This window comes from Alligator sinensis, unplaced genomic scaffold (genome assembly GCF_000455745.1).
Source record: "Alligator sinensis unplaced genomic scaffold, ASM45574v1 scaffold1831_1, whole genome shotgun sequence".
In the NCBI taxonomy this organism is placed as follows: domain Eukaryota; kingdom Metazoa; phylum Chordata; order Crocodylia; family Alligatoridae; genus Alligator; species Alligator sinensis.
Genome location: NW_005843614.1, coordinates 29,533 through 38,412, shown reverse-complemented (window position 1 = coordinate 38,412; position 8,880 = coordinate 29,533). Strand labels below are relative to the sequence as shown.

The 8,880-nt window shown below is 64.8% G+C and overlaps 1 protein-coding gene across 1 annotated transcript; it reads right to left on the bottom strand.

Annotated features, from left to right (window-relative positions):
- Window positions 1-730: 730 nt before the first annotated feature.
- Window positions 731-8,133, bottom strand: LOC102386566 (major histocompatibility complex class I-related gene protein-like). The gene is made up of 8 exons (XM_025195585.1): window positions 8,055-8,133; window positions 7,075-7,197; window positions 6,206-6,469; window positions 2,940-3,212; window positions 2,198-2,488; window positions 1,912-2,001; window positions 1,201-1,250; window positions 731-876 (listed from the first exon to the last, which is right to left on the bottom strand). The coding sequence occupies exons 1-7, from the start codon at window positions 8,131-8,133 to the stop codon at window positions 1,201-1,203; spliced, it is 1,170 nt and encodes a 389-aa protein (XP_025051370.1). The 3' UTR covers window positions 731-876.
- Between the last annotated feature and the right edge of the window lie 747 nt (window positions 8,134-8,880).

Sequence of the window (8,880 nt, the reverse complement as noted above, 5' to 3'; positions counted from 1 at the left end):
TTGGCACGGAGGAAGGGGGCCTTAAGGAGATCACGGCCCTCCGGTAGGACCCGGCTGTGATACTCCCTTTGCTCCCACCTCCCAGCGCTGCTGGTGCCCCTCGCTCCCAGCCCGCAGCCCCCTGACCCCCAGGGGTCCTTGAGCCTGGGACCTCTCCAGCCGCACCTGGAGCCAGGAGGCACCCAGGTGATTTCAGCCAACAGCACCTGGAGGCCACCGCCCAAGGGGGGCAAATCCTGGAGCCTGCAAAAAAGGGACTGGCCCCTGGCACTGGAGACCCCGTGGTGCCAGCAGGCCCAGACTGGGGGAGCTGGGGGCTCTCAGGTCCGCCCTGTTGGCTGTAGGACCCCCTGATCCCACCGCAGTCCCCAATGCCGATGAAACCCAGGGTCCAGGCCCCAGCCCTCTTCCCCCATCCACTCCCAGCCCAGAGACCCCAGTGTCCGGGCTCCCTGTCCCATACGGGGAGTGCCCGTGTGTCCAGTGCAGCTCCCTGGGAACCGTCTCGGGGTCTGCACTCCCACACCCAGGTGTTTTCTGCAGCTTCGTCTGACAAGGACCTGGCTACCCGCCCCAGACCCCGCACAGGGGCAGTGGCTGCCATCGGTGCCATGCGGGCCAGGAGCACAAGGGTTTCGGGTGTTGCTGGTGCTGCCTTTGCCCCAGGATCCCACTGGGCCGGTCCCGTGGCAGGAGGGGGCTGCGCAGAGCTGAGCGGTGCTGGGGGGTCCTCGCGCACCGTATCATCCTTGGACTTCCTGAGCCAGACGTGGCCGGAGGAGAAGCCACCCAGCAGCACGTGGAGCCCAGGGCGTGATGAAGTGGTTGTAGCCGACCTGGTCCCACGGGCGGTAGATCCGCACTGGGTCCTGCCCGCTATGGGGGAAAGGAGGGGTGGGGGTCAGTCCTGATACACATACACACAGGACCCAGGTGTCTGGGAGACACGGCCACATGTGCACATGGCTCCCCCTTCCCCTCCTGCCTTAGCCAGGGACCCCCAGGACCAGGACTGGGAGCAGGAGCGGGAGCAGGGCTGTGGAGGAGAAGCCTGCCCCCTCATCAGCTGGGGATCCTCCCAGGGTCAGGGCCCAGATTGGGGCCCTAGAGGTGAAAAGACCCCACCCCATCAAGACCGCCCGGACCAGCACCAGCCTCCACACCAGGCCTGGATCGGGTCCCCTCTCCCCCAGCTCTTACTCAAAGTCCTCCTTGGTGACGGGTACTTCGTCGTTGTTTCCGTCTTCCTTCTAGAAGAACAAGACTTATGAGATACGGGGGGGGGGATGAATTTGGGAGGGGTAAGTGTTGCAGGGAGGGAAGACCCCCAGCTCCCCTGTGCAGGAAGTATCAACCCACAAAACCCTCCCACCCCTGCTTAAACCCAGGGGAATCCAGCTCAGCCCAGAGCCCGTTTACACACAGCGAGAACCAGGCTGGACTCAGCTCTGCCCCCCAGGGCTGCAATGGGCTGCAGTGCAATAGCTGGAGGGGGGTGACCTGCCACAGGCACCGAAGGACAGGGGCTGTGCCCCCCCACTGACACCCTTGCCATGACCAGCCCCGCACCAGCAGTGTCACCCTCCGGCTGCAAGGAGGGAGCTGGGGGCATTTCCCTGTTTCACCCCCCGGCTGCGATCAGACCCCAGAGTGTGGGGGGAACCTCCGAGCCCCCCCCGCCCAAATCCAACATGCCCAGAGCAGAACTGGGGCCCACCAAGGCAGCCTCGCAGTGCTGGTGCTGGGGTCTGGCTGCTGCAGCCCCCGGGGGCACGTGAGGTGGGGAGACAGGAGCAGCCAGAGAGTCCCCCATCCCCACAGGTCCCAGGCACGGCGAGGATGAGCCCTCTCTGCTCCCCTGCCCCAAGGCCTGGGCATGGCCTAGCCCCACGGGCTGCGCCCGGCACTTACTGAGGAAGTAACCAGCTGCACCCATCACAACGATGACCAGAAAGAGCACAGCACCGACAAGGATGCCCACAATCAGCTTCCGGTTGTACTCTGGAAGAGGGAAGGGGCCTGTGTGCGAGGGAAACCTCCAGACCTGCCCCCAACGCTGTATGGACCCAGTGCCCCCTCCCCATCGGTGCCCCTGCATCCTCCAACCCCCAATCCCTTCCCCGCTTAGCGGGGTCTGTCAGCCCCTCCCTCCCTGAGCGCCAGGTTTCTTCTCCCTCTCCATGCGGGGGTCACTCACCCGTCCTGCCCTTATCCCAGAACACACACAGGACTAAACCCAGGTTCTTATGCTCCACAAGGCAGGCGTAGTCGTGGCTGTTGCTCGGGTCAATCTCAATAGTGGCCCAGGTCTGGTAGGTCCCATCTCCACTGGGAAGGACCCCCGAATGGCTCATCTCCTGGGTCTGCACCTCCCCGCTCTGCAGCCAGACGACGGAGATGTCCCTGGGGTAGAAGCCGTGGACCCGGCAGGACAGGGTGGTGCGTCCGTCCCGGGATGGCCTGTCGCTCACCTGTGCCACGGGACGCTCTGGGAGGCAGGAGACACCCGTTAGAGCGACCGCCCCTGCGGGACCCTCAGCACCCCTGCCAGGAGCTGGGCTGGGCCCTGCACTGACCACGCAAACCGGCTCCAGCGCCCATTTCTGGCAGGGGCAGTCGGCGCTGGGTTGGGAGCACAGGGGGCAGGAGACACGGCTGTGCTGGGCTCGGAGCTGCAGGAACGGGGTCCCATACGGCTGATCTCTGGTCCTCAGACACGTGGCCAGGGCACGGATGCCCCGTGGGCTCTGCACAGCTGGGAGGCCCGAGCAAGGCAGGGACAGGGCACCGTGTCCCACAGCAGCACTGGGGTCTCGTCCAGTGGACGGACCGAGACACAGCGCTCACTGCCCCGACACAGGGGGATGGAGCGGGGTTTCCCCGGGGGGTGCAGGAGTGCCCCGGTCAGTGCTGCCCTGGGCGGTGACACCGGGACTCACTGCTCTGCAGCGCTGCCTCCCCGTGCTGCAGGTACTGCCGCAGCCACGTGATGCAGGTCTCCTCCAGGTAGGCTCTTGTACTCTGAAGAAGAGCCTGATCCTCATTCCAGCTGTGCTGGGTGCGCTGGGCCTGTGTAGGGGCTGCTACCCAGGTGCACGTTCCCAGGTCATAGCTGATGAAATCTCCCCCATTGTAGGCCCACTGCATGTGGCCTCCAGTGCTGTTGTCTTCATGGAGGTCACAGCCGTACATGAACTGGAGAGTGCGAGACCCTGAAACACAGATCCAGCCCTGGTCAGGGTCACGGCCCCAGGGAGCAGGGGCCGCCAAGGGCAGCCAGGCTGGGCAGGGGCAGACCCGACCCCATGGAGGGGAAGCACGGGGACAGCTCGGGGGCTCCAGTCATGGAGAACAAGGCTGAGGGGACAACCGCGGCCCCCATGCACCCTGGGAATGCAGGAGCCCCGGGCTGGGAGGAGGGTGGGAACAGCCCCTGGAAGGGAAAGGGCAAGGTGGAAGGAGGAAGGGGCAGGTGAGACTGCCCAGGACGAGTCCAGGTTGCTTCTCCATGCGGGAGCAGCATGGAGCTGGGCAGCCTCCCCATGGGGCAGCGAGACCCGGGAGCAGAGCCTGAGCAGTGGATGCTGTGGCTTCCCTGAGCAGGGACCAGACTCTGCAGCCTGGGGCATTCAGCCACATTCAGCCCAACCCCTGCCTGCACCCGGGGGTGACGGGGCTGGGCCCTGCACCCCACAGCTCCCCCCGCACAGATGTCTGAGTCCCCACGGTCACTGCTCACCACGGCCCTCGCACACCCAGGGGTCCGGTCCTTCCCCCGTGGGATTCCCAACTCCTGCCTGGGGCTCTGCCTCCCTCCCTGCCCCTCTGTGTTCTCCTGTCCCTTCTCCACAGCTGCCAACACCCGCTCCTGTCCCCATGTCCCTCCGTGCCCTGCTCTCAACCCGCCACCCAAACCAGCTCCTCCAGAACCAGCAGCCCCTTCACCGCCCTCCTGCCCCACCCCAGGGCCCCTCTGACCCTGCACCCAGGTCCTCCCGTGTCCCTGCCTGGGGGCCGGGGCCTCCTGCTTCTCGCGGGGGCTCTTCTGCATCCCCCAGCCCAGGCACGAGGCTGCTCTGGACGTGACGGCTGCTCTGGCCCTGCCCTGCCCGGGGACTCTGCCAAGGCACAGACCCTACCCCTGGGGCAGGCTGGGCAGTGGCCTGTGCCCTCCTCCCTGCCAGGCGCCAGCGTGTTGCAGCACCAGGACGAGCGGAGCCGGCCCTGCGCAGGCCCAGGGCAGGGAGCAGCAGCACCGTGGGAAGGGGGTCGGGCTGGGCAGAGGCGCAGGCGGGAGCCCCGGGAACGGGACCTGCTGCCCTTGCCCTTGGTGATGGCACCAGTCACACCAGCTCCTTGTGCCCAGCCCAGGACATCCAGCTGTTCAGGCTGGTGACAGACCCTGCAGCCAGCTGTCCGGGCACCGCAGGCCTGCACGGCCCCTGCCCTCTCGCATGTCTGTCCTCCCTCCACAGCCCCGGCTCCCATCCTTCCCTGCCCAGCCCAGCAGTCCCTGCATGCAGGACCCGGACCCCTCGGCCTGGGTCAGAGGGGAGGTGTCAGCCGGGGTCACGGAGGGGCATGGAGCCGCCCCACAGTTCAGGAGTCATAGCTTCATCGAACAGGTGGGCTGGGAGGGAGCTCAGGAGGGCACATCTAGTCTGACCCCTGCTCCAAGCAGCACCAGCCCCAACTGCATCATCCCAGCCTAGGCTTGGTCTCGTTGGGTCTTCAACACCTCCAAGGATGGAGACACCAGCACTTGACTCAATAACCACTGCCATTGTTTTACTACCCTCTTTGTGAGAAAATTTTTCCTAATATCCAACCTCAACTTCCCTTGCTGCAGCTTGAGCCCATTACTCCTTGTCCTGTCGTCTGCCCCCACTGAGACCAGCCCAGCTCTATCCTCTTTGCAACCCCCTGTGCGGAGTTTGAGGCTGCTATTCAATCCCCCTCGGTCTTCTCTTCTGCAGAATAAATAATCCTTTCTGTCGTGGGGGCCCACAGCTGGACACAGGACTCCAGATGTGGCCTCCCCAGTGCTGAATAGAGGGGAAGAATCACTGCCCTCCATCTGCTGGCAGCGCTCCTACCAGTGCAGCCCAGGATGCCGGTAGCCTTCTTGGCACCAAGGGCACACTGCTGGCTCCTGTTCAGCTTCTTGCCCCCTGTCCCCCAGGTCCTTTTCTGCAGAGCTGCTGCCCAGCCCGTCACCCCCAGCCTGCACCGGTGCAGGGGATCGCTCCCTCCTCAGTGCAGGACTTGGCACCTATCCTTGTTGAACCTCATGAGATTCCTTTTGGCCCAATCCTTCAATTTGTCAAGGTCACTGAATCCTAGCCCTGCCCTCCTGTGTATCTACTGCTTCCCCCAGCTATGTGTCATCAGACACTGAGCTTTGGTCACGGCGCTCTTTCATCCCAGTGCCCACTTGTGATGCAATGCGGACAGGCTGGTGTGCACAGAGATCTCGGGCCCGGCTTGCATGGGGGCTGGAGCAGGCTCACATAGCTTTCCCCTCTGCTGCGTCAGGGCTTACAGCACAGTCCTGGCAGCACGCAGCAGGGCAGCAACCGCCCCTGGCTGACCCTACTTGGAAAGGCCGAGCAGGTTTGGAGGCCACAAGGGCCGACCTCAAGCACACCTCCGCTGTCATAGACACGAATGCTGGGACAGGGCCCAGGGAGCTCCGTGCGACAGGAGAGGGCAAGAGCTGGGGAGCTGTGCGTTGACCCACGGCAGGACCAAGAACAGCTGTTCCCATCACTATCGGGCACAAGGGTTTCCCTCCACACATCAGCCTGGGGGCTCCAGCTTAGGCACAAGGGCTGGGATCCTGCTGCAGGAGCCAGACAGCCCAGCCGGGTGGGTGGAGGCGGTTGGGGGTGGGGGGGACAGGGAGAGAGAGGGTCTGCGTAACAGCTGCTGAGGCACCGACCTGCTGGGCAGGGAAGCACTTTTCCAATCCCTCTCAAGCACCGGGCCTCTGACCCTGTCTCTTGCCGGTCTTGGGCACTGGATCCCTGCCCCTGCCCCTGCCCCTGCCCCTGCCTGAGGCAGCTGCAGGGAGGAGCTGGCTGCAGGAACCACACACCTGGCACCCTGAGCTGCAGATGGCCAGGTGCCTCCCACATGCCCTCAGTCCCCCTCAGTGCCAGGGTCCCTCATGGACCCCTGCTCACACCTGCCTGCTCACACTCACCGCCTGTCTGGTTGTAGCGATGCTGCAGGGTGACCAGGTTCCGTTTAAATCCCTCCTGCCAGCGCTGCAACGTCCTGGTTTCCTTGTCCCAGAAGCCTGGTCCGACGGCCCCCTGCATCCAGTCCCCGCGCGGCTCCTGTCTCCGCGTCTCGCTGTCGTAGTGCAGAATTTGCTGGTCGTCCACGTAGCCCACGGCAGTGAAGGCGGACACGCCCGGGCTGGGGTCCGACACCCCCGTGTAGAAATGCCGGTAGGAGTGGGAGCCTGTGGGAGTGATGCGTCAGCACTAGCGGGGCAGACACCAGTGCCCCCAGTGCCCGATGCCACCTCCCGTGGGGGCCGCACAGGGAGGACACCAGCAGCTCCCTGGGCAGCCGCATCCCAGGGCAGGAACGGCCGCGCGGGGAGAGGGGAGGTGCTGGGTGCCCATCCATGGGGTGCTGTGCCCGGGGCGGCCCCAGGCAATGGGCAGCGCTGTGCTGAGGCCTGCTCTGTGCAGGCTTGGACCAGGCGCTACCAGTCAGCAATGGGGGAGCGAGACCGGGGCAGCCGCGGGCACTGCTGCCAGCCTGTCCCCGACCCCCGCGCTATCTCTGGGGAGTCGCTTTTCCCCGCTGTGCCCCGGGCGCACGGGGACAGGGCGGGTCCGTAAGAGAAGAGCAAGCAAAGGCCAGAGCAGCCTCTGGCTGCTTCCAGCTGCTCCCACCCCCAGCCCTGTCCCCCGCTGCCTCCGATCCCGTCACAGCGGTGCTCAGCCCCGGGCCCAAGCCCCCCCAGGAAACACCACCTCCACCTTTCCACTCCTTTTCACCCAGAAAAACACTAGAGCAGCTCCCGTGGGGCAGAGACCCCAGACCCCCGTTGCTTACGGGGACGGGAGGAAGGCACCAGGGTGTTGGTCAGCTGTCGTGTCACGTGTGTCTGTATTGTCTCATACAGCTCCACTGCCACATACAGCACCGGGATCAGCAGCAGCAGCACGGCGGTCCAGCCTTGCGGGGGAGCAGGTGTCAGAGGATCCCCGAGCCAGGGAGCACAGCACAAGCAGCTCCCTCCCTGCTCCTGGACACCGGGTTCCTCACCCCAAATCCCGGAGCCGGGGGTTGGAAAGGACCTCAGGGGCATGTCCAGCTCAACCCCCCTGAGGCAGCAGGATCAGACCCATGCTGCCCAAAGGCCTTCATCCCCTAACCCCTTCCCACAGCTGCCCTCACCCTCGCCCCAGGGACAGCAGGGGGGCCGTGGCAGCCAGGTCCTGCTGCTGCCGGGGGTCAGAGACACTGCAGACAGCCCAGGCCCAGGCCGTGCCCCGCTGCAGAGGGAGGGGAACCCCCCAGGCCACCTGGGCTGAGCAGGGGGGAAATCCCTGACCCTGAGCAGGGGAGCAAGACCCTCTGGCCAGGACCCTGTGGGGTTGGTGCCAGCAGGAGCATTGGCACAGCCCAGCCCCATCCCAGCCTGGGCTGCACCCAGCGCTTTGTGGGAGGGGAAACCCTCCTGACCCTTTGCAGCAGCAATGTGAGGTTGGGGGCGGGGGGGGGCAGCCAGCAGAGGCCTGGGAGAGCAGCAGGCAGAGCCCGGGACCACGACACCCTGGTCACCCCGTACCAATGCATATCCAAAATGTGTTTGAACGTGCCCAGGAATGGATCTTCTGTGGTGTGATCCTGCTGGTGCTGCGGGCTGGATCCTCTGTGGGAGAAAGACACAGGAAAGACGCCATGCGAGCGCTCCCCACACAGCCCAGGCCAGACAGCCCACGTGCCCGGGCTCCCAGCCCCCTGCTCTCACCCCCCAGAGCATCCAGGCCCCCTGTCCATCCCCCTTCTCCCCAAAGCCCCGAACTCACCACAGGACGGGGTGCGACTTGGGCACCGGGTGCTCTGAGACAGCATGTCCATGGCTGCATCCTGCTCGGGCAACGCCATCCTGTCCTGCCCCGGTCCGTCCTGCAGCACAGGGGAGATCTGGGGTGCTGCAGCCCTGTCCCCCCCCACCCCAGAGCAGGGAGAACCCAGCCCCCCACCCGCGCACCAGGCCCCGCTCCCTTCCTTTCCTCTCCTCCATGTCACCACCTCCCAGAGCACAGGGCCCCTCACCCGGGGCTGGGCTCCTGCCGGCTCTGGGGGTTTCCATAGATTTCATAGACATCAGGGCTGGAAGGGACCTCGGAAGATCATCGAGTCCAGCCCCCCGCCCAAAGGGCAGGAAGTCAGCTGGGGTCATAGGATCCCAGCAAGATAAGCATCCAGTTTCGTCTTGAAGATGTTCAATGAAGGCGCTTGAACCACCTCCGGTGGCAGGCTGTTCCAGACCTTGGGGGCTCGGACAGGAAATAAATTCTTCCTTATGTCCAGCCTGAAACGGTCTTGTAGTAGTTTATGACCGTTCGACTAGTCGTCATCCCTTGGGGCGCTCTGGCGAACAAACGTTCCCCCAGATACTGGTGGTCACCCCTGATAAACTTGTAGGTGGCCATCAGATCACCCCTGAGCCTGCGCTTTTCCAGGCTAAAGAGCCCCAGGGCTCTCAGCCTGTCATCGTAGGGTCTGCTTCCCTGACCTCTGATCATGCGCGTGGCTCTTCTCTGGACTCTCTCAAGCTTCTCCACATCCTTTTTGAATTGTGGAGCCCAAAACTGGACACAGTACTCCAGCTGCGGCCTCACTAAGGCC